The sequence below is a fragment of the Triturus cristatus genome, chromosome 7, assembly GCF_964204655.1.
Source record: "Triturus cristatus chromosome 7, aTriCri1.1, whole genome shotgun sequence".
Taxonomy (NCBI): Eukaryota; Metazoa; Chordata; class Amphibia; order Caudata; family Salamandridae; genus Triturus; species Triturus cristatus.
In genome coordinates, this window is record NC_140590.1 from 1,609,960,351 (window position 1) to 1,609,985,181 (window position 24,831).

Consider the following 24,831-nt stretch of genomic DNA (forward strand, 5'->3'; position numbering starts at 1 on the left):
GTGGGTCGGAAAGGAATGGCAGGGTGTAGCCCCATTGAACAATCTGCAGGATCCATTATGGCTGATCCAGCCTCCTACTGGATGGCTGTGCGCCGGTAAGGGTGCACCAAAGGAGCTTGAAGGTTGTGGCCGGAGAGACAGTAGACTGAGAAGAGTGCTGCCCCTGATTGCTAGGTCGTTGTCTGTTGGTCACATGGCCTGACCTAGAAAGGACAGGGATGCATGCTGCTTGGGCACTGAAACCTGACATTGCTGATACACCAAGCCCCTGGCATATCCCCTAAAAGGACAAAATCTTTAGGGGGATTGCCTGATTGTATCTGGAGGCTGTCGAGCATTCCATGGCCCAACTCTTCTTAAAAAGCTTAGGGGTCAATTTCTTCTCACCATAGAGGAGTTGCCGAACGGTCTGGATGACCTAGTGGTGTCCAGACCCGAGCAGATGACAAATGTGGCCACATCCTGACGATATTGGATGGTTTGGGCTAAAGAAGCCCATTAGTCTTCAGGGACGGTAGATAAGGTCTCACCCACCATTTCCAATAGTGCGTCGGTATAGTGACCTAGCAAACAGCTTGCACTGACCGACCTCTAGGTGAGGCTGGATGAGGAGAACTTATGATTTCCGAATGTATACATTCATTTTGACTGTGCCAGGGGGCGTAGTAGGAAAAGGGTTGGGGTTACCTCTGCTGGTGGAGGCCTGTACTTGGGGACTGGAAAATGGTTTAGCCCATGTGCCCAGCAGTGTATTAGTGAGGGTCTCATTAAATTGCAACAAACGTTCGGTCAGTGCCTGGCCAGGCTGTACAACCTCTGCCATTATGTGTGTTTTTATATCCATAGTGGGAAGGTCAAGGCCAAGGATCCCAGCAGCCCACCTGATACCTTTACTGAAGAAAATACTCTCCCATTAATGGCCCAGGGGGAAACCAGCCCAGTATCAGGTGAAGTGTCCAACCCATTGACATCCTGTAGGTCTATGTGCCAGTTGTCATAATCATAGGATGGGGCAAACTCTTCCCCATCCCCACCATTGTTGTCTCTATAAGGCTGGCTTTGGTCAGAGTCTGAGCCAACAACTTGGTGTAATGTCAGTGCGTAACTGCGCGACAATGAAACTGTGTCTGAGTCAGATGGATTCATTAGAGGCTGTTGCACATCGAGATCTGGACCTGGCCTGAGATGACAGCGACTTGGAGTCAAACACCATTATGGGTTACAAGTCTTACTCCGGTGCTGGTGTTGATGCTCGAAGAACTGGCACCAGAATGGAACCTGCATTGGGTTCAAGGGACACAGACGGTGACAAGGGAAAACCTGCTGGTGGTAACTCGACTGGGAATCCCTGCAGATCCTTGGGGTTCAAAGGTGATTCAGAGGGAGCTGTAAGGGAGCCGAAGATGCACTGAATGTCCTCTCGAAAGGACTTGACCTGCTGCAATGTCGCGATAGACTCAGAACCTCGGAAAGCAATGGGACCAGAGATGGAATTGACTCCTCAGAGTGGGACCTGGAGCAATGGTGACGCCTTCTTTGGATAACAAAGGGGCAGAATCCCTCCCGGTTTTCTTATGTTTCTTCTTTGGCCTACCTGAAGACTTTGACCACAAAGTAGATCTTCCAAAGCAAGGACTTCAGGAGCAAGATGGTGCTCGCCCCATGCTTTAACCCTTAGCTTGATTAGTGCTGAGTCTTCTGGTGTTTCGCCACATAGAGCTTGGCCTCAAGCTCTCAGGTGACCTTCGGGTTCCTCTGAGCACAGTCATCACAGGCCTTGGAGTCATGTTAAGGACCTAAGCACATAAGGCACGCCTCGTGGGGAATCTGTCAAAAACATCTGTTGGCAACAGTCACTCCAAGGTCTGAATCCTATTATTTTAGGGAGTGACAACCCTTACACATTAACATTTAAAAAAAAATTGAACATCTCTTCACTGAGTGAAGAAAGTAGGAGCGGAGCTCCGGATATGCGTATAAAGGCACAGAAAGAAATGACTTGACATCAGCATGCATGGGTGGTGTTTATATGAGGCTGCGTTTGCTACTTTCGGATCACAATGGTGCCAATGTGGAGATACATGGCGCCATCTACCAGCGCACAGGAGCACTACTTTGGGGTTTTCTGGATCCAGTCTGGTGCTTGCAGAAATTGACAAGTTAAGGAATCTGCGCTTAGCAGTATATATCAGATGGCAGGTGTGGAAACATCAGAGCATGGACACTGTAAGCATTATTGATTTAGATTCCGTAAACATTTGCACATTATCATGTAGGGAATGTCTTGCAGCTGCATACTGCAAGCTGTTTGGTTTTTAGTGCAGCAAATATGGCTTAGAAGTAAAAAAAAATATATCACCTGTCAGATTCCGGCTGTTGTTCAGAACTTCATTGACGAGGAGCTCTAGAAAGAGAAAGACAAATTCAGCCTTTGCAATGTACACTACCATCCCACCCCATTTGAAACTTTTTGTTTAGGTCAGGGTGTACAGCACAGCTGTCCCAAGATCTGTGATCAACAGAAAAAGGCTTTAGGAAGAATGACTGAGAGAGTGGTTTAATCTTTACCAACCTGTTGAACTTCTTCCCTACTGAATTTGATTGAGCAGAACTTGTGTGCTTCTGCTAATAAAATCATTTTGTATTACACAGATTATGTTAAACATAATAAGTCTTAGTTGGGTATCGTAACAAATCAATGATCATGGCTGCAGGCCTGATTGTTAGTTTTTTGGGACAAATTATGTCAAATGCCATGGGTCTGATCTGTTTATTGTGAAGAGGTATGAGAAAGGCAAAAGAACGGAATTATTTATTGTCAAAAGCATATGTTAAAACCAGAAAGCTTTTATGGGTGGATTGCTATTGCAACATTTTAGCCTGTAACCAAGTAACATGGGTTCCCACAGATAACTTTAGGAGGCCAGGGTTTTCAGCAACACCTGCTAACAAACCCTATTTTTGGGAATTTATTGTTTTTTAGGCCTGACTTGATGGCACAGAGGGTTGCAAGGCAGTACGCGATAACCAGAAAAAAAGCTGAAAATAGAAGTTCTAAGAAATGGGTGCCGGCTCCATCGACATGTTTATCTTCTCTACAAGCATTTAACCGAAAAACAGTTGTGTTGAACTGTCTATGAAGTAGTCCATTGCTTATAACTGATAAGGGAATTGTTACCACAGACCAAGGGTAAACACAGTAGTAAAGGCTTTGCATGGTGTAACCTTGTGGCCAATGCAGTAGGAAGGAGTTGAACCTCTATGACAAATACTATAGGAAAGGGTTATACATAGAACCTCTGGCCAAAAAAATACAAATTGGATTTAAGTTGTGATCTCTCTGACAAACATCACAGGCAGGGCCTTTATATTGTGAACCCTCTGACAAATGCAATAGGTAAGGGTTTAACATTGTCATCTCTGACAAATATAATAGGAAGGGTTTTTTTTTATTTTGGACTCACTAACAAATGCAATAAAAAGAAGGTTTACGTTGTGAACTCCATGACAAACACCATAGCAAGAAGCTTTACATTGTAGAAAAATATGAGAAACACAATATGAATGAGTTTTTCATTGTGAACTCTGACAAATGTAATAAGTAGAGGTTTAGTAAATATTTTCCTTTTTTAGGTCAATTGCAGAAAATGCTTGGTGTCTCCAGAATGAAAGTTTATTCATGTCAATGTAAACTATGGGTCTACTTAAATTGTTTGATGGAATGGTCATGTTCAAATTACAGTCACCAGGGCTGCTTTATTAATTATTAAATAAGGTAACAAGTTCAACAGCCATCTCTTTTTACACTGAGAACTTGACATAGCCTGCAGACTTGACCTTTTGGTTTAAGTCCAGTGGTGGCTGGCAGGGAATGAGGTGGCGGCAGGGGCTGTGTTAAAAAAACAACACTTACCTTTTTCCCGCCGTCGTCTCACGTCGTTGCTTCCCTTCCTGAGAGGCCCAGAACCAAGAAGCACCCAGGCTCCCTCCCCTAAGCCAATCCCAATGCTGCAATGCAGTGTTGTGATTGGTCTGAGAACCATGGTTCGGTGCTCAACTGGGGACAGGAAGCCTGTGCATGTTCCTCACCGGGCTGTTTATTACTGCCTGGTGGGGAACAGGCAAAGTGTGCATGACTATTTGGCTGGGTCAAGACGGCACAGCACTACTCCCCCTGTGCCACCAGCCCCGGCCCGCCTTTACCCAGCCCTGTGGTAAAGAAAAATAAAATGATAATAACGAGGTTATTATGAATTTATTTTTTTCTGCTCTGAGAGCAGTGGGGCAATTTTCCTCAGCCGCCCTTGGTTAAGTTGCACATTTTCCAACAGGCCTGTGTAGGACCAAGCTGTTTTTTGCAATCAAAACCTACTTATATACATATTTTGAAATAGAGATAATGGGAGAAGACTACGTATAGAGGGTTAGTTGGCCTGTGATAGCTCTTTAGGGTACCTGAATTGCACTCTGGTTAATTTGCAACGTTAATCTGCAAGGCCCCTGTAAGAGGTCTTCCAATTTGTAACTCCAACTTGTAAATATTTGTCACTTTGCATATTGTAGTTGGCTGTGTGAGCATTAAAAATACATTCAATTTTTAAAGTAAAAAGCACTAGCTGAGTATTTATGTTTGGAGTGTTAATGTTGTGCATTGCTGTGCTCTGAGTTTCTACTCAACAGTGCTTCCCTGAGTCACCCAGACCTGCTCTGGCTAGTTATCCTTACATATATGTGCAAAAGGAGCACTTGGCCTCCAGTTTGAGGGCCTGGGGACTGAGGCCCTTGGGACCTCCTGAACTGGATTTCTCAAATACAATTGGAAAGGGATTTACATTGTGAATACTCTGACAGATACAATAGGAAGGGGTTTTACATTGTGAACTATCTGACAAATACAATAGGAAGGGGCATTACATCACGTATTCTCTTACTAAAGTAACAACAAGAGGTTTTACTAGGTTAACTTTGTCAAATGCAACAAGGAGGAGCTTTATATTGTGAATCCTATCAGAAACATTATGGAAGGGTCTTTACATTTTGAACTGTGTCAGATTTAGTAGGAAGGGGATTTATATTGTGACCTCCATGACAAATGCAATAGGAAGGGGTTTAGTACAGAGCTATCTTTTAGGTCTGGCCGAAAAAACTGCTTGGGTTTCTCCTAGGGGAGACTCTATGTTAATGTCAATGTTTATTTTGGGTCTACCTAGAATGTTTGATGGATCTCTCTAGGTACAGACCACATGGTCATGTTTATGTTCATGTAAAACCAACAGGCTTACTTTATTGGTTTGTAAATGTATTGACAAAGACAGTAGCATCTCATTTTACATTGTGAAAGACTTAACAAAGCAGGTTGACCTAAACTGCCAATTGTGAAAGCTTTATGTGTTGCAATAGGCCTATATACCTGATGGTTAGTGAAAGACACTGGCAGTGCAGTTTTAAAGTATTTTTACGCTGACCTTTAATTTTGTACGTTCTAAATCAGGCCAGTTTAAGCTGTATGGTATTTTTTTTACTCTTTCTTTACTTTCTGGGGAGGTTTGTGGATACACTCCCTAGTCCGTAGTCAGTTGCAGAGGAATGAATGCTAGGCCATCGCAAGGAACCAGTGTTTGTAGCATGCGGTCTAGTGGGCAATCACACGACCCGATTAGCAAGCCCTACTCCTCATAAAAAGCTGGCTGAGGCACACCTGATGATTAGTGAAAAACACTGATAGTGCTGTTTTTACGTTTACCTTTTATTTTGTACATTCTAAATTATGCTATTTTTCAGCTGTTTGGTATTTCTTCGCTCCTTCTTTACTTTTTGGGAACGTTCCCTGGTCTGCGATCCGTTGCAGAGGGAGAGCACCTGGTAGGAACCATTTTGGCTAGGCCAATGCAAAGAGTCAGTGTTTGCAGTGTGTGGGTTAGTGGGCCATCACATGACTGAATTAGCAAACCTACACCACATAAAAAGCGTGCCAGGGCGCGGACACGCACCAGATGATTAGTGAAAGACGCCGGTAGTGAAGTTTCTAAGTATTTTTAAGCTGACCTTTAATTTTGTATGTTTTAAAGTAGGCCATTTTAAATCTATTTGGTATTTCTTCACTCCGTCTTGATTTTTTTTTTTTGGTAGGAACTCTCCCCTGTCTGTCGTCAGTCACGGAAGGAGAATGCTCGATAGCAGGCACTTTGGCTGGGATATCGCAAGGAGCCAGTGAGTCACAGGACCAGATTAACAAGCTCTACTCCCCATAAAAAGTGGACTGATGCAAGGTTGCACAGCTGACACGCCAAAGGCGTGCCAATGTCAAGTCCATCTGCTGGAAGTCACCAGGGGCCACGGACTATGCCGGTTCGTAAAGGCATGGCCCATGTTACATCTCATCTCAACTTCTCGCGTTTTGCCCCACAATGTTAACTAACTGCTGCAACTCGATGGACCTCGGGAAGGGGGAAGTCAAATGTAAGTACTGTGATTTCTCCTTGAATGATTAAGTGCATCCCTAAATTGAGCGGGGGAAGTCAATTAACCTGCGTACGTTTAGTTTAAATTGCCGTTCGTAGCTGTTATTGTGCAGAGGTCTTTGATTTGATTACAGACCATGGTCCAAATGCAGTATTTCTAACAGAGACCTGCCAACCCGGAAGTTGCCTTGGCACTCCTGTCTGGTTATAACATTAAAAGATGCAATAGAAATTCTTGTGAGGGTGGGGAGGAGGGGTCGATTGCTACAAAATGTAAAGACTTGGATTCCTGCTTGATGAAGCACCTTAATATGGCTGACTTTGAGTGCTTCCTGATTTGGATGAATAAAAACATCACTTTTTCTGGATTGCTCGTGTATAGACCCCCCCTGTTCCCAGGGAGACATTTCAGGAATAATTAGTCGAGAGAATTTCACAGTTTACATTGGAATTGGCAAATTTGAACATAACTGGAGATCTGAACCTACATCTGGAAGCCAATAATTAGTTCTGAAACCTAATTCAATAGCTGGAAGCTATTCAGATTATTCAATTAGCTAAAGGTCCCACACATGAGGCTGGTCACCTGTTGGATCCGGTATTTTCAAACCTGCCTCATCTAGATGTGCTAAAGCCTATTCCTGTAGCGTGGTCTGACCACTATGCTGTTCCTGTAACCATGTGTCGGGAGGTCCCCGGGGAACAGGACTCACTATTATCTCCTGATACTGATGTCCTGATGCTCCATGTACAGGATGTGGACGGTCCCTTTAAACATCCTTGGAGAGGACAGGAGGAGGAGTCCGGGGGCGTGACGTCGGCCTCTGCCCTCCTATCACTGGAAGACGCCGAAGATAAGGAGGAAGTAACCAGGCATAAGAGAGAGCACGCCGTAGAGACTGCGGGAGAAAGCGAGGAAGAGAGGAAGACGCCGGGAAAGCAGTTGGAAGTTCATCCGGCCGCTGAAGCTCTCGGAGTCCCGCCGGAGGTTCCGGAAAGCAGAGATATGCCAGGAGGCCAACGACATCACGCATCGCCCCGCCACTCTCCAGGAGGAGTGTGGCTGGAGCAGGTACGTCGGCGTCTACAGGGGCTCTCCAAAACACTGGGAGAGAATGGGTAGCTTTTGAGGGAGGACACAGCTCTGGGCTCCTCAGCTGGGTTTCACACGGTGGTGGTCCCTCACACCCCCTTCCCTGTAATAAGGTCTTTGGAGAATTGTCCACTGACCCGTGGCTTATTTTGTTTTATTTTCCCTACGACTCCCGACTCCCTGGAGGACAACGGAGCTCCGCGCACAACCACACAATCATTTCCGGACCGGTGAAGAGCAGGAGAAATTCCTACAAACCGGACTCTCATTGCTTTATAAAGAGACAAATAAGCGAAACCCAAAAGACATCCAAAGCGTACGACTAATAACTTTGGGGCAAAGCGTCATTAGAGAGCAATCCACCCCCCCCCCCCCGGGTTCCCTGACACAATGGCAGCGCAATTTCCACTGCACCAAACAGGGGGCAGACCACCGGTTGGTAGGTAATAATATGAACTGGATGACACCAATTATTGTAATTTGCTACAGGGCAGTGTCCCAAGGGTTGACACTAACATTGATGATGCAATATTGAATATCGATTTCTGGATAATTTGGCGCTTGATGTACTGATTCCTGAAAGGCTGGTTATTCAGAAGAAGAAACCATATGGCCCAAGGTTTGATAAACACCTAATTGATTTAAAAAAATTATGTAAGGTGCCTGAACGTACTTGGAAAAAATATTATGATGTTAATGCATCAAGCTTTAACTTCACCTAGCCGGCAATACAATTTATCATAAAATGATCAAAATCTATTAGTGGATTACTTTGTAAAAAAGTAAAGGACATTTATTTCAATTTTTCCAGGGAAATCAAAATTGCTGGACCATTGCAGCCCACTCAAATTAGGACAGGAGCTCAAACGGAGCACCTGCCTAGTAGAGTTTGAGCCACTGGCATTGGAAAGTCTGCAAACCCTTAATTCAAAGGCAAAATCTGGGTCACTCAACAACTAAGCGAGGCCAGGAATTTAAAAAAAGGGAGGGTTCTGTTCTTTTTGCAACATTCCGATCTCTCAATCTCTGCTGCATAGGTGTCACAAGATTGCAAACATGCTAAAGTGATTCCTTTCATGAAAAAAACCTACCCTAGATCACGCCTTGCCTGAAAGTTCTCTGGCAAAGGTTTTGGAGAAATATGTGAAAGCCAACCGATTAAGTATTTGGAGAAATATCAACTGCTCTACCCATCCCAGAATGGTTGGCTCATAGCACCAAGTCAGCTTTGCTCAAGGTGACCGTGGGCCTTCGCCAGTTGGTGGATCAGGGGGCTCTGCCACTTTAGTCTTACCAGATCTAAGCAAGACTTTTGACACCGTAGCCCATAAGGTGCTCCTGGGAGAACTGAACAAGAGTGGGATACAGGTAAAGGCGCTGGCTTGGCTTGGCTAACTTCATATCCGAAGGATCGCTCCTTTCAGGTGATATCTTCACCATTTGCCTCTACCAAGCACCAGCTGGAGTTTCGGGTACCTCAAGGTTCGGGTTTAAGTCCCCCATTTATTAACATCTACATTGGGCCAACAGTAGAAATTGTGGAATCCTTTGGGTTGTCTTTAGTATCATATGTTGATGACAACCAGCTGAGCTTATCATTGTCATCTCTGGAAAGGGATCCTGTCTTATTCAAAAACTGTATGATGCATGTCGCACAATAAAAGCAATCAAACTGCTTGAAGTTAAATGCCAATAAAACAAATTCTAATAATGGGCAAACACTCACTGGAATGGGGTCTGCATTGCTGGCCTACCCTGCTGGGCCAACCCCCTCACCCCAAACCAGTATTTAATAACTTGGGAGACAGGGTGGACAATAGGTTGTGCTTTGAGCCATACATCAAAGCACTGACATCCTGCTGCTTTGGGCTATTAGGAAGCCTAAGTAAAATGTATGCTTCTTTTTTCCATCAGTTCAGTAGATGATCGTACAGGCCTTAATAATTTTGTGCCAAAATTATTGTAACATTCTATATCTGGGCACCACTGGGTTTGCAAAAATGAAATTGCAAATTATTCAGAATGCAGCAGCAAGGTGGCTATGTCACTTTCCAAGCAATTATTCAGGGTCACATGTGCTCCACAATCTGCATAGGCTCCCAGTGGGAAAGAATATTCAATTTAAGGTGCTATGTACGACTCATTGAGTCCTTGACAAAGTGGCTGTGCCGAGCTTCTTTTCTCTGCTCGAGCCATACCGCGGCCTCACTAAGTTGCTAAGATCGGGAGACCTCAATATAGCGGTGGTTCCTTGCTTTAAGCTGGATGAATGGGGAGGAATGTCTTTCAGAGTTTTAGCGCCTACATTTTGGAACAAACTTCAGATCCACTTATGCAACATGTCAAATCATTTTAGTTACAGGAAGCAGCTTAAGTAAGACCTGGCTGTTTTAGTTTTAGCTGTAAATCCAGACTTCTACTGCTTTTTCCTTGGGCCTGCTGGGAAGCCCTATCTAGGGCAACCATGTGAGGTATAAATTGGTGTAACATAACATAAGATAACATAATATATTGGGGCAATGTTGGTTTTTAGGGTAAGAGCCTGTTGGTGCTCACATTGTCACCATGTGCCACAGAGATAATTGGAACAGACTAGAAGTACTGGGATAGTTATCCCTATGTAATTTCTTCGCTGTATGTCGGTAAGTGGGTTTCTATTTGCAATTCCACTTTAAGAGTATGTAATTAATTGTAATTTTTTATGTACTTGTAGTTCATTAAAACACTTTTTTTAGAGACATATTTTCTGGAAATTGTTTTATTGTTATTTATGTGTGTTGCTGAGTTTTTATTTCCTAGCACACATCGCCTCCCTGAGTCGGCCTCAGACTGCTTTGACCCACTAACCCGAGAATCAAGTACTAAAAGGAGTACTTATCCCCAGTTTCAGCACCTACAGAGACTGATGATATCAAAGGAAAAGGCCCCCATTGACATAAATGGGGACAGCAACTACTGACTCTTGGGACGTCCTGAACCAGATTTCAAAAAAAAAAAAGAAGAAGTGGATTTTCCTTGTGAACCTTCAGAAAGGAATTTTATATTGTGAAGTGTGTGACAGATACAATAGGAAGCGTGTTGCGTCTGTTTCCCTTGTTAGTTTTGTATGTGAATGTTCTATTGGAGGCTTATGACACCATTCAGGACGGGTTGAATCAAAAGCCCTGGAAGATGGTAATGTGCTTACTATGGTACCACTTCCACCTTGGAGGCATCCTGCATTACTCCAATAAATGATCCATGGTCTTCAATTTTATTTCACTAAACAAGGGGATTTTACATTGTAAACTCAGACAACTGCAATAAGAATGGGAGGTTCACCTCTGACAAATACAATAGGGAGTGGTTTCACAATGTGATCTTTCTGAATACTTAAATAAAAACGGGTATTACATGCCGAATTGACATACAACAGAAAGTGGTTTCACATGGTGAACTTGCTGGCCAATACAATAGAAAGGAGGTTTACTTTCTGAACACCACAGAATGGCTTACATTTAACTATGTGACAAAGAGGAAGGGGGTTACATTATGAACTCTCAGACAAATACAGACAGAAAGGATTTAATACATATCCCTGTGTTCTTGGTCTGGCACCAAAAAAAAGGCGTACTATCTCAATGAGGGATATTTGAAGTCCATGTCAATGAAAGATTTGAGACTTCCTAAACTGTTTGCTGGAGCTCTCTAAACAAAGACCACATGGTCTTGGGGTTCTGAAGTTTTATTCTTATTTGAAACTACTATTTCTGTACTTTTCATAAGCCTGTATGACTATCCTGATTATGGTCTGGTCTTCTGTATGCTGAAACCATAAACTAATAAAGACATTTTAAAAAAGACCTCATGGTCATATTCTTGTATTTACAAGTTAAATCCAACATGCCTGTTTTTGATTCTTTTATTTTTGATAAATCTGTTTATTATTTTTCAAGTTTTACAGGTTATAGACAAGCACTAGGATACACTTAACAGTGACCAAATCATGAAGTAATAGATTAACCAAAGGAGTCGAATCATGGGACAGGAGGAGCACTCGCTCCGCAGTCAAAGGATTTAACAGCCAGGCAATGATGATGCGAATCCCAGTATGATACACCGTGTCATGCTTTGGTATGATAGGATCAGCGGCATAATGCACATAGTCTACACAAATCCATCAGGATACTTGCAGGCACAGATAATGAAATGTAACATTAACAGGAGGCGGAACGTCCAAAGATCCCCCCAGCAACCAAGAAACAGCAGCAGAGTCCGACCTACAAAGATACATTCCACGATACTTTACAGTGGCCTCCCCAGCCCCCCCCCCTCCCCAGCACCCCCCAAAAGAGTAGTCCCACATTGGAGAAATGACACCGACTACCCTGAGCATCAGACATTACACTGCTGACTAATTGGCAGATTAACTGACCTCATGTACACGCTCAACCGTGTCCGGGGACACTCCTCCCTCTTGGGCCGTGATACTCTCTGTAGAGTCCCCTTCGATCCGTGCCAAGGCCTGTAGGAGACAGTCCCATTGTGCTGTGATAGGTGTCCTCCTATGCCTGTTTTTGATTCTTAAATGTAAACAACTTGCAAAGCCTGCAGGCCCAACTGTTGTGAATGTGATAAGTCTCATGTCTATCAATAGGCCCATTCAAGAGCACTTCCTTTAGGATTGAACTTTGCTGGTGTGCCAATTACAACATAGTACCCCACAGATAGGGGGAGAAGACTACATTTGCAGGGTTAGTTGCCCCTTGTGATATTTCTTCAGGATTCATGATCTGTATCCTGGTTCATCTATGAGGGCCCTAAAGGAGGGTTTCCAACTTGTAATTTCACCTGAAATCTTGCAACTATTTATCATTTTGGAAATATTTAGTTGTGTTTAAGGCACTGGTTGAGCACTTATTTATAGTTTGTTCGTTTGTGTTTGTTGCTCAATCTTAAGTTTCTACGCTACTACACCTCATCGTCAGCCTTAGACTGCTCTGCCTCAATACCCTGAGAGTCGGGCTTTACATTGTGAACTCCTTTGACAATGATTTAGGAAGAATGTTTAAACTATGAACTCTATGACAAATGCAAGAGACAACTGTTTTACATTGAGAACTCTGTGTCAACTACAGCAGGAAGAACTGTTCCTTGTGAACTCCTTCATGATTACCATAGTGAGGGGCTATAGACTGTTTAACACTAATAGACCTTCTGACACAGATCTCTAGGTGAGGCGGTCCTAGAGAGGTCTCCATTTAATTGCATACTTTATAATTTAATGTTTAATATTTAGTTGTGTGAATTAAAGTGCTTTTTCATTTTGAAAATAAAACCTGCTTTTCCGGTACCAGAGATTCCTATGAATGTCCCCGGCCCAATTTTCCTAGACCTTTTTAAAAAAAATATATCTTTCCTGTTTATTAAAGAAAGAAAACATTGATCACAGTACAATCATTGGCTGATCATCCTTTGACACTATTAGCAGCCACATTTACAGCAATAGAGATGTTTCTGAATAATGTGCTGACTGCTCATCTTCACAACTATCCTCCAGAGGTCACTGTATATTTACCTCCACCACACAATGTGGCAGCTATATCTCTTTCTGGTTTGACTCTCTCTGACAAATGTTAAGTACCATTTCTTGCCCCCCCCCTTCCTCCAACTTCTTCCACAGCCCTCCTGTGTTTTCTATGCAAGGTATTGCCATGCACATCTTTCTGTTTCCAAACATCCCTTTTAAACTTTTGTCGCACATAACATGTCACAAGTTGTGGCTTTGTGTCTTTTACTGTTCCTTGCATGTAAAGCAAACTTTTTCATGGTGGACTAGTGTCCAGGGCTCTAACGACAACCTCTGAATTATGTAGGTTCAGGTCTTTTCCTAATCTGTCATCTTGGCTTGTGCTTTTCATCTCACTTTCCTCAGTTATAGCCAACTCAATCTGATCGCTACTTCTCTATTTTTGGCTCCCTCGGGGTCAGCCAGTGAACTCGCCTCATAGCAAGGACGATCCAGAGTGTTGCAAAATGTCAGGGAATTTTTAACTGTTAGGTCTCCCTGAGACAGTGCATGCGCTGTTGACTGCAAGATTACAGGGGCCTGAGAGACCACACATTGCTTACCATCAGTTGGCTTAATCATCCCTCTCATTTCCTTGTTTCTATTTGGTCAGCGCGTGCCGGCTTCAGTGCAGCCCATGCCTTGGCACTTTTTAGAATAATTTAAGCCATGCTGCATAGCAGCTGCGCTAATGTACAACATGGCTAAAAAACACACAGTGACAGAGCCAACAGCTCTCACGTAGGTGAGACCGATTTGGTTTGTCAATGCTTGTTTCCACATGCCACATGCAACTCAATTCATACCAACTCTAGGGCATGCAGTGGACCGCCCTGGAACTTACCCACATCCATTTCATCCCAGCATTACTAGATATTCTTTTTGTATGCACGCTTTTTCCATACTTTATCTGATTGTTCTACACTATCTGCAGTCACTTTTCTCTGCTAGAGGAGTATTACGTCCCTTAGATGTTTTGGTTACTAGTCTGTTTCTTCTTCCTGGAAACATTCTCCAACTACCTGTAGCTGTTTGTCATTCATGCTGCAGGAACTGTCCTTGTACTATTCCAAAGGTGACTAATTTATTACTGGAGTTTAGATCTTCCATAGTATCACCCATCCCTACCACTTTCAGCATCCAATCGATATTTGCAGTGTGTAAATGGGAGTATGCTCCTCAATGACATGTTTGTTGTAAATGCAGGTCTTTTCAGTAACAATCTAACAATCAAGCACCACACCACTGTTAACACATCCTGCAATATCTCCTGTGGGTATGATCCCCGCAATAGTATTTATTCCCTCCTTCAACCATTGGACTGCATGCCCTTAGTTGTGTCACCATGTAATATAATTTTGTAACATGCAATCCCAGTAGTTTGTGATTCAACGGTAGCATCAATGTCTCCAGTTTTACTTTACTTCGCTTACTCGTCCAGACTAGTGGCACCAGCAGCGGATCCAGTTGCTTTATAAGTTTTCAGGGCAAGGCTCATTGAGTACTGCAGGTTATACAGACTCTTTGGTAAAAGCAACATCTTTGACAGAGAGATCTTGCACATTACTGATAGAGATAGTGTGTTCTAAAAGTCTACTAACTTCTTTAAGCCATTCAGTGCGTTTCCCATATTTAATTTGTATTGTGCAATTGTGTCATGTATTAACTGAATGCTCCGATTGCGTAACCTTACAAGTTTCCATTGTGTTCCTACCTCTAAAAATGTCTCTCCAACTATTATGTACACCTCACCTAGTGGGAACAGCTTGGACTTATCCGTCTTTACGAGGAGGCCAGAGTTTTTGCTCAAGCTTTCCAGCTCTTTTAGCAGTTTTGGCAGAGGCCTTTATAGGTCAGTCAAATGTAAGAGAGTGCCATCAGCTTATATGGATATCCGGTGTATCACTTCTCCCTCGGTGATTCTCATTCACACCTGCTACTCCTCGACCTACGCCCCAGAGGTTCCACTGCCATGGTTAACACCTATGTCTGGTTCTTCTTTCCAGCGTTCAATATCCTGATATTGCCTGATGCCATCCTAATTCTAGGAGTAGGTATCATATACAGGGGTCAGACATAATATGGGTCACAGCCCATCGGTCTCAGCACCATCGACAGGTACTGTTAGAAACCAGCTTCAAAAGCATGATCAATATCCAGCACAGCCAGCGTGCATTTCCGATGTGCAGACAAGACCATGTACACGATGTGCATCTGGTGCGGACACCTACTCTGGTCAACGTGAACTATGCAACGCATAATTCGCATGAGGCTGTTTCCCAATTTTTTTGTCAGGATTTTTGCATCAGGTGTTATTCATTGTTAAAGGCTTGTAGGCCTTAATATTATCATGGTCTCAATCATCTGGTTTGGTAATGAATATGATCAATGCTTTCCCCATCAACTAAGATAAATGAACTACATCCAGTGTCTCCAGTGCCTCTATAAATACTTCCAGTATTTTCTCACAGAATTCTCACAGAGTATCCCCTAATAGGTTTGATAAAATTCTGATTTGGGGCTATCTCCTCTAGGCATGTTCCCTTTTTGCAAGCAATGGAGTGTCTTAACAAGTTTATCCAATGTGACTGGGGATTCTAGCATGTCTTCTTGTTTAGTCTTGGTAGCTCAAACTCTTCCATAAATATGCCACATGACGCATCCTTCGACATCATTTATTAGCCTTTTTGAAGGCCAGGTGCAAGTCTGCATTTATCCCCTGCTGTGTGACCACTTGGTTTCACCTTCTTGCCTTCAGATGGAGCATATGACTGTCATGCCAAAAGGCAGCTAGCTTTCTAACCCTCCCAGTCCAAAAGCTATCAGTAGGACATGGGCATGAAATTCTGGAGCACAGCCCATGTATCCTTCAACTGTCTTTTAGTTTCCACTATTTGTGCTAATTTCCTTAGATTTCTTATTACTACACTTCCCAGCTCTTGTAGAGTGTTTCTGTCAGTGTGCATTCTTGCTGTAGTTTAATATCCTACGTTTTAGTAAACTTCTTTCTCTGTGACACCACCCTGAACATTTCCCACTGTTCAGCCCTGCTCTCCATCCGGTTTCAGTTCAAGTCAAAAGAATGTTGAAATATTTCTCCAATCTATTCAACAAAAGTCCAGTCCAGCAGTGCCTCCGAACAGAGGCACCATGAAAGTTCTCTGGATCTGTGGTAATTGTCGGTGTAGTGCACCAGCTTTTTTCAACCCTAACCAGTTACCCGCAGATCACTATACATCTTTCATCCGGATATGCTGTGACCCTGGAATGGTACTCCAGCTGCCACCCACATCACAATACTTCATGCAAAACTCAAGCAGATAGCCCAAAAAATCTAACAACGCTATTTCTTAAACATTTTAATAATCTATCTAGGGTCAAGTGTGTCTTCTGAAGCAGTGTTGCAGCAATGCCCTGACTCTTTGAGTGAAAGTGGATTCTATACGTCTTAGGGTAGGCATTGAGGACTCTAACATTCTGTATTAGTAATTTCTTTGTTTCTTCCATCACAATTTCTTTAGCCTATCATCCCTCCCCTGCCCCGGTCTAGGAATCTTGTAATCTATATCTTTGAGTTTTCAGTCCCTTCAGTTCTCAAGCCTTGCAAATCATCTTCGATGTGCATCAGCTGCATCTGTACCTACCAAACAGCTATGTATGTCATGACTGACTGTGATAGATCGTCCCCTTCATCCTCCCTCTGGCAAACATCCAAACTAATGACTGTCAACATTTAAAACAGGACATCCACCCACAAATCTTCTCTATATGGACAGTATGACAGTAATAGAGTCTCCACCAAGGTCCCACTACTTGCACCTCGGCCTATAAAGCCTTCAACACACTTTATATAACAAAATCAATAAAAATCAGCTGTCAAAACAAACTTTCTCCTTCCTTACAAGAGGCTTAGATGGCCCTCTCTGCCCACTCTGGTTACTTGTTCCCTTGTTTCTATGAACTCCCATGGGCCCCCCTTTAGAGTTATAGTGCATATCTAGTCGCAGTGTCAACAACTTTACATTCTGTACTTACAACCTAACCCTCTGATGCTGTGTGTGTTTAAAATTAAAAATAAGCTGAAGTAACTTACAAGTATACTCTATATTCTAAGCTTTTCGCCCCCACCAAACCCATCTTAGCCATACATTCAGTTTTCATTGTAGGATGTCTCACCACTTTTATTTTTCTTTGTGTTCACTGTAGCCATTCCTCTCTTGCCTCGTCTAAGCTTAAAGTTTCTACCTTGCTGCTGTCTTCTTTGCCGTCCATCCTTTGTATACCTTTAGAACTGCTCTCAGCTCTGCATAGTGGCATTCATCAATGTTTCATCATTCTGAACTAAAATCCTACCTGTTCTGCACCCCTGATGCTGCTGTACCTCCTGCTGATCTGCATGGTGTCCTATTTCGTCCCTTGGCTTTGTCGCTTTCCAGTGGAGGCATTGTCCCACATCTCAAGCTATTCCCAGGCACCCTGAGGGTTCAGGAACAAAGAGTGACTTGCCACCCTGGAAGAGTCTACTATTCAAGGGAGTCTGTAATGATTTCCTAGTGCCCTTGGTTTCTGTTTTACTTCTAAAATTGACTTTCACATATCTTGCACTTTTCTTGCGTAGCCTGAAATTATTGTAATGGTGAACTCTTTATAGGAAGATGATCCATTCTTCTGGCAATATGTAGTATACTGTCCCTAACTCAATAGATGAACATTTGGAGTTATACTTGGATCTATATCCTAGGTGGCATTCCAGACATCAGCCCCAGCAACCTGAGTGCTCTTTCAAAGGTGAAGAAAACTGACAGACCTTTGGGTGAAAGATCATTCACTATCCAGTTCTCCAGAAATAATTGCACCTATTTTGTCTCAACTTTTTCATTAAACCCAATAATTCACAGATTGTTTCACCCCTCTGCATCTTCAGCCCTACCTCACTCCCTCTGTCCCTCCCACCCCCAGCTTTTGGATACGGTCAAGTTGGTCGATAACTGTATTCTTCACTCTCTGCAACTCATAGTATAGCATCCCCACACTTTCATTGGCTGATTTCACCCTATCCACAATTGTTCTTATAGGTGTGAATTTCAAGTCAACTTCAACTGTGACAGTGTTAATCTTAGCCTCCAGTGCTGTTCTGGATCATCACCATGATATCCTTTGTTGTTGGCTCTGCATCTCAGAGGCACTGGAGCCCATTTTGATGATCTGATTTGTTTTTTCTCCTGTTTGCGCGTCTGCATTCTGATCTTGTAAGACTGCATAGGTTTGCTTGATTTGCTCTTCTGCATAGTGGTGCACAGCCCCTCTTCACAAATATTCCTCTACAATTCTGAGGAGCTGACAGTGGTGGTTTGTTCCACTCCAGCTAGCATTTGTTTCACCATTCCTGGCATAAATTACTACTTCGTATTACCTTGTTAGGGTGTCTATTTATCACAGCACACTTGTGTTGTGCTTCATTCGCCATTGGTTTTCACTTATTTTTTACCTATGTATAATAGTGTGTCAGCACTCAGGATTCAAGAACTCTCTTACCTAGTGGGGTCAGAAGGTCTGTTTAGCTATGCTTCCCGCAATTTATGTCCAGCTATCTTCAATCCCTGCATGGTATCCAACCTTTTACAGCACCTTCAACACAGATAATGCTAGGGGAGCACTGGTACTGCTGGAGCAGAGTTTTCTTTTAGAAAATTCTGGGGCTTTTGAAGCTCTGGCATGTCTATGCGTTTTATTAATTTTATTAATAATTAACAATTAATTATTTGTCTTGTGCAAGTATGTTTTGCTAATCAACCTGTTTGTCCTAAAACAAGAGAAAGTTACATGAGGGTTAGCTTACTTGTGCTGTTCGTGTATTTACAATAACGTGCAAGTTTTCATGTTTAAACGTTGCTGTGTGCTATTTATTTTGAGCACAAAACGCTGTCTGAATTAATGCTTTTTATGTCGCAAAGCTAGATAAATGCATAGACATAAGGGTATTAGTGGGGTTAACACTGTTTAATCATTATGCTGTAGTAATGTTGTTTTTATTTCTTTTAATTGAGATGGTCTATTGTGGCCTATGGAGGCCTAATCCATGATGGCTAATTTTGAGAACCTGGCCTCGAGTGAATATTTCTGTGATGTGGCAAGAGAGACCCCTGCTGGAAAAAGGTCGAAGACAACTGACCATGGTCCTTCTATGAAATTTTCCATGAGGACGGCAGCAGTTTTGGGTGTTCTCTAAGAAAAGTGAAAGTGTCCTTGGTCATCTCGAAAGACAAAGGAGCCTTAGAGGGAAACTCTGAACTGTGGCTCGATGGCCGAGGAGGAATCGGATTAAATGTGTTACATGTTTTATTTCCTTGGTTCCTGTTCCGTAGTTCACGTCTTGAGACTTTTCCTGAGCGGAGATTTACAGATTTAGCAATGCTACATTTCTTCCTTCTCGTTCTGCTCGGTGATACAGTTTATTCAGCCAACTTTATGTGTGTTTCTATTGTATTTCTCACTATAAAAACTGTTAGTTTAGGGAGGGCTCTCCCCACTCTTTTGGCCACCTTCACGCGTTGCTGAGGATTGATGCTGAGGACTCTGTCTTGACAGACTTTACCGAGAGACTGGTCCTGACCCGTTCTGACACTTAGTTAGAATAGGTAACTATGAGAAATGATTTATTCTGATTTACTTTGACTAATTTTAGACAAAGCAATATAACTTTAAAACATGGTGTTGAATATTCTTTCTTGTCAATTATTGAGTACATTTTGATCATTGTTGTATAGATTGTATAGAGTATGATTAAGGATAACCATCATAATTAGGTCCTATCGTCCTAGATATAGATGCAGGGTTTTCTTCCCACAGGTCTTATGCTGGTAGAGTATTTGAGCGTATGTTAGTGAAATGGGCCCTAGCGTATGATGAATGTATGTGCGTGTAACTGTGAAATTACTCTATCCGTGGTAGTGGGTTTATTTTAGGTACCCTGATCTCTATCAATTTCTCTGGTAGCAGAGGATGGTTTTAGATGGTTGTCTTGATCTGATAAGATAAGATTGCTTGTAAATTAGCTTATTGATTATTGATTTATTTTGATGTTATTGGTATATGTACTAATACTATATGTTGAAGTCGTAATGTTGAGTTATATGTAGTGCTTCTGGAATTTGGAAGCTGTGGAAGCAGTTCTGTAGTAGAGCAGAGGAAGGTGTATATGCTGCTCTCGGGAAAAACGGGATTGTAAGGAATTACGTGTGACAATTGAAGTTGCGCGTTCACATTGTCTGGGTTCGGAATCAGTGACATCGTCGTATGTTACTATTAGAATATATTTCTGGTATATAAGGAGTGTGTATGATAGTGAAGGTTATCTGTGAAACTCTGGTCTTAAGTCCCAGGGATCCGTAAGGATTGCCGTTAAAGCTTATCGCGAAAGGAGTAATAGGTATTCTCTGAGCTTGTTTGAGGAACTGGGCAGAGGTAAGCTGCTTAGTTGTTGAGTTATAATTCTGTATAGAGACAGATTGTGCTGTTCTCGAGAAGCAGAATTCTGTGTGCATGTACTATATTTTTCTCGTGTGAATGTGCGTGAATGCATATACATTTATTGACTGTAAGACTCTTTGGATAAGTCCTAGAGGAAACAGTTATGCGATGTATGAAAGTTGTTGATTCTTGAGAAATAGACTCTTTTTTACTATTCTGTGGTTAGCGAAGCAGACAATGGAGATGTTTTTATGTTGTAACTAATAGATTTTGTAGAAATTTTGACACACGAAGTCTACTGAGAGTTTTGTAAAGGAGGGGTAGACGAGTGACAGAGACAGGAGACAGAGACTGCAGCGACTGTTGACGTCAGAAGGTCCGCGCACTGATTGGATAGTGAATCAGAATAGGGTTCGCGCTGGGATTGGTGCGTTAGTGTGAGTCGCGCAGGGATTGGAGGAACCGTTTAGTGACGTAGACGCTCCAGGATTGGTGCGTTAGTGTGAGTCGCGCTGCTATTGGTTGAGAAACTCGTATTGTATATTTATAATACGGAAAGAGTAAGGAGTTTGATAAGCGCTTGCTAAAATGTATTACCAAGAAGAGAAAAAGAAAAAGACCTTTTTTGGAAAGGTTAAAAAGTGGTTTAGTAAGGATAAAGAGGTTAAAACGAGAGAGGGTGAGTTGTTACCTCCAGCGAAAACACCTGCATCCTTCATGGCTGTGAAATATGGATTGCATACCTGAATATGGTTGCAGAATTGGGTTAAGTATACTAAAGAAGATGGTGTTCTAGCATTTCCAGAACATGGTTCATTTAATTTGGCCGTGTTGAGAAACTTACGGGAAAAGATGTTATGTTTAGACCCGAAGCCGAGACCTACACAGTTCGAGGCTTTAGTGGAATGGGAAGAGGAAGTTCATGACCGAGAAAAGCAAAGGTCTGGAGGGTATTATAGGTACATGTTTGGGAGGAGACATGATCGTGAAACACATCATGATCGAATGAAAAGATGGCGAGATGCTTGTATGTCAGAGGGATTATATCCAATGAGAACAGTTGAAGCTTCTGCTCCTTCGACAGAAAGAGCTTCTGAGTCAGATATGAGAAGGTATGGAGAATATGAGGATGAGGTCTTAAATGACATGATTTACAAGAGACCACCTCCATATAGAACAGAACCAGATGAGAGTACACCAGTTGTTTCTCCAATAAGAGATACAGTTGAGAAAGAAAAAATGACACCTGAATCAAGAGATAGTAGTTCCTTCAGGGAGAGAGAGAATCGAGGTAGTGAGGAAAATGCTAGAAGATTAGCAAAGACGACAACAGAACTGGCTGAGAAAATTAGGGAATTAACGAAGAATCTGGAAGCTGTTACGGTGCCTGTAACTATAGGTCCAGTTATGCCTGTGTTTGATAAACAGAGAGCAGGTGAGAATGGACTGGTAATTCCATATATTGCAAATGAATCGACAAATTCAGTTGGTCCTTCAGGAGATTCAGAAAAAAGGACAGGGAGAAGTGACCTGAGACAAACCAGACATGAAACATGTAGTGAACTATTGGATGTCAGTGAACCTAGTTGTTCAGGGATGCCAATTTTAGAACCGCAGAAAAAAGTGGTTCCAGTGAGAAAAACTGCTGAGATAACAGTTGATGACTTGAATGATTGGATGAAAGTTCTTCAGAAAAAGGACAAGGATTCACAAGTTATTGATGTGGTTAAGTTACGTATAGAATTAGAAGAACTAGTGACAGGAACAGTTCCAACAGAAATCCTGAAGAGTCATCATGATGGTGAATTAATGTTTATGTGCAAGAGCATAACATGGAGAGCAAGAAATACTCATGATAGACTAAGAGCAATAGCAAATGAGCAAGGAGTTGACATTGATAGAGTAAAGGCTTTGCAGAAAACGTACAGGATGGATTTCACTGAGAAAGACATTGAGAATTTGAATACTTCTGGTAGAACAGGACAGATTAAAGAAATGGTGGCATTACTGCGAAGATGGGGTGATGTTGAAAAGTGGAAGGATAGGTGGTATAAGAAAAGAGAGGAATCTGAGGATAGAACAACTTATTCAGCATTTCCAGTGAGAGAAAAGGAGAAACCAGTGGAAAATTATCCTATGAGAGAAATACCTGGAGGAGGATATGTACATGTTCCATGGACCAGACAGGATATTTTATCATTTACGAATGATTTCCCTCGATTGAGAGAAAAGCCCGTCGAGTGGTATAGGCAGGTAGATAGGTTTGTGAAATTGTCAAAAGTGCTGTGGGTTGACCTGAATAGTCTGTTTGATATAATTGTTCCAGCGGACTTGTGGACTGAGTGTAAAATAGTTGTGAGTTTGCCTACTGAGGAATATCCAAGAGATCCAAGAACAGGGGCACCAGATCCAGAAGTAATGAGGAAGTATGATCAGGTGATGGTATACCTGAAGAGTAAAGTTCCTCCAAAAGAGACAGACTGGGTTAAGATAGATTGAACACAACAGGAAGCAAAAGAATCAGTTCATGCTTTTTACGAAAGGCTGATACTGGCTTTTAAACAATTCAGTGGAGATGAACACCTGGGTGACAAGGATTTGAGTCATTTTGTATACAGATTTGTATATGGTCTTAGACCTGAAATTGGTGAGAGAATTCGTGAACACACAGTGGATTGGCAGAGTAAAAAAGTAGATGAGATTCTGAGACATGCAAAATACTTTAGTGATGAAATTGAAGCAAAACAAAGAAAACTGAAAGAGAAAGCAATGTGGGCACAAGTGAAAGTTGCAGAAAGACAGGAAGCACAGTTGGTGGAACAGGCAAATAATCCAGGAAATAATGGAGGAAATAGACCGAGATTTGCAGGAAAAGGAAAGGGAAGTCTTGAGGAAGCCAAAAAGAAGTTCCCTTGTCACAACTGTGGCCAGCTGGGACATTGGAGATCTGAATGTCCTAATCCACCATTAGTGAATAATGAGGGTAAATCCTTAAATCAACAGGTGCAGAATGATGGGAATAACTAGCAGCAACAACAACAGAAAGTTGTGAGACAGCAGAGTCAAGAGCCAAAACCGCCCTTACCGCAGAATAGAGGGGTACAAAAGTACAATCAGGATTCAGGATTCTTCAATGATGAGCAGGTAAACAAACCGAGACGTACTAACAAAGTGCAGCAGTACTTGTTAAAAAGTGAAGGGAGTGAGTCTGAAGGTGATTATTGACGGTGCCGAGGAGAGGAAGAAGAGTGCATACTTGGTGCAACTCTAGAAATAGACCAGGCAGGACCATTTGTGGATGGGAAAATAAATGAGGAGGGTGTTACTTTTTTAGTAGACACAGGCGCAACAAGATCAACTGTCAGGTCAACAGATGTTAGAAATCTTCCTCTCTCGGATGAAGCAATCCAAGTAGTTGGTGTAGCCAATACACAAATCAGAACACGTCTTACTGAACCAGTAAGAGTACAAATAGGGACATTTTCAGACATGCACAGATTTATTGTCTGTGACACGAGTCCAGTGAACCTGTTAGGTAGGGACTTATTGTGTAAAATGAACTGCACAATTTTTTGTACACCAGATGGAATAGCTTTTGAGACACCAGATGATGATGTTTTCTACCGAATGACTCTAGAAAATAGAGAAAATGAGTTAATTGGTGCATTTCCAGTGTTCAATCCGGAGGATTTGCCTCAAGTACTGAGAGACACAGTGAAAAGAGCAGTTTGGGATTTTACAGGAGAGGATGTAGGATTGATGAATAATGTAGATCCAGTGAAAATTGCAGTGAAAGAGGGAATTACATATCCTAACATTCCTCAGTACAAAATGACACCAGAAATAATTGAAGGGATAACTCCTATAATTGAGAAAATGATTCAGCAAGGAGTCCTAAGAGAACTATTGAGTAGTCCGTGTAATTCACCGATAATGGGACTGAAAAAGCCCAATGGCAAGTTTAGGATTGTGCAAGACCTGAGAAAAGTTAATCAAATTGTGGTGGCATGTTGTCCCATTGTGCCAAATCCATCAGTGATTCTGTATCAAATTCCACATGATGCTGAGTGGTATACAGTGATTGATTTGTGTCATGCGTTCTTTTCAATTCCATTGCATCATGACAGCCAGCCGATTTTTGCATTTAGGTTTGGCCAGCGTATTTTAGCATGGTGTCGTATCCCACAGGGGTATACGGAGAGTCCTTCGATATTCAATCAGTTATTGAAAAAATCGTTGGAAAATCTAATCATGCCTGA

General features: G+C 42.3%; 1 protein-coding gene across 4 annotated transcripts in view; it reads right to left on the reverse strand.

Annotated features, from left to right (window-relative positions):
- DNMT3B (DNA methyltransferase 3 beta) overlaps nt 1–24,831 on the reverse strand; it is a 511,613-nt gene that overhangs the window by 214,725 nt on the left and 272,057 nt on the right. For all 4 annotated transcript variants that reach the window (XR_014966866.1, XM_085619485.1, XM_085619484.1 and 1 more), the window contains one exon: nt 2,360–2,404. Coding sequence is in view for 3 of the 4 variants with exons in the window: in XM_085619485.1 (XP_085475611.1) it covers nt 2,360–2,404 (45 nt within the window). In the remaining variant the exon portion in view is untranslated. The remainder of the gene's footprint in view (nt 1–2,359; nt 2,405–24,831) is intronic.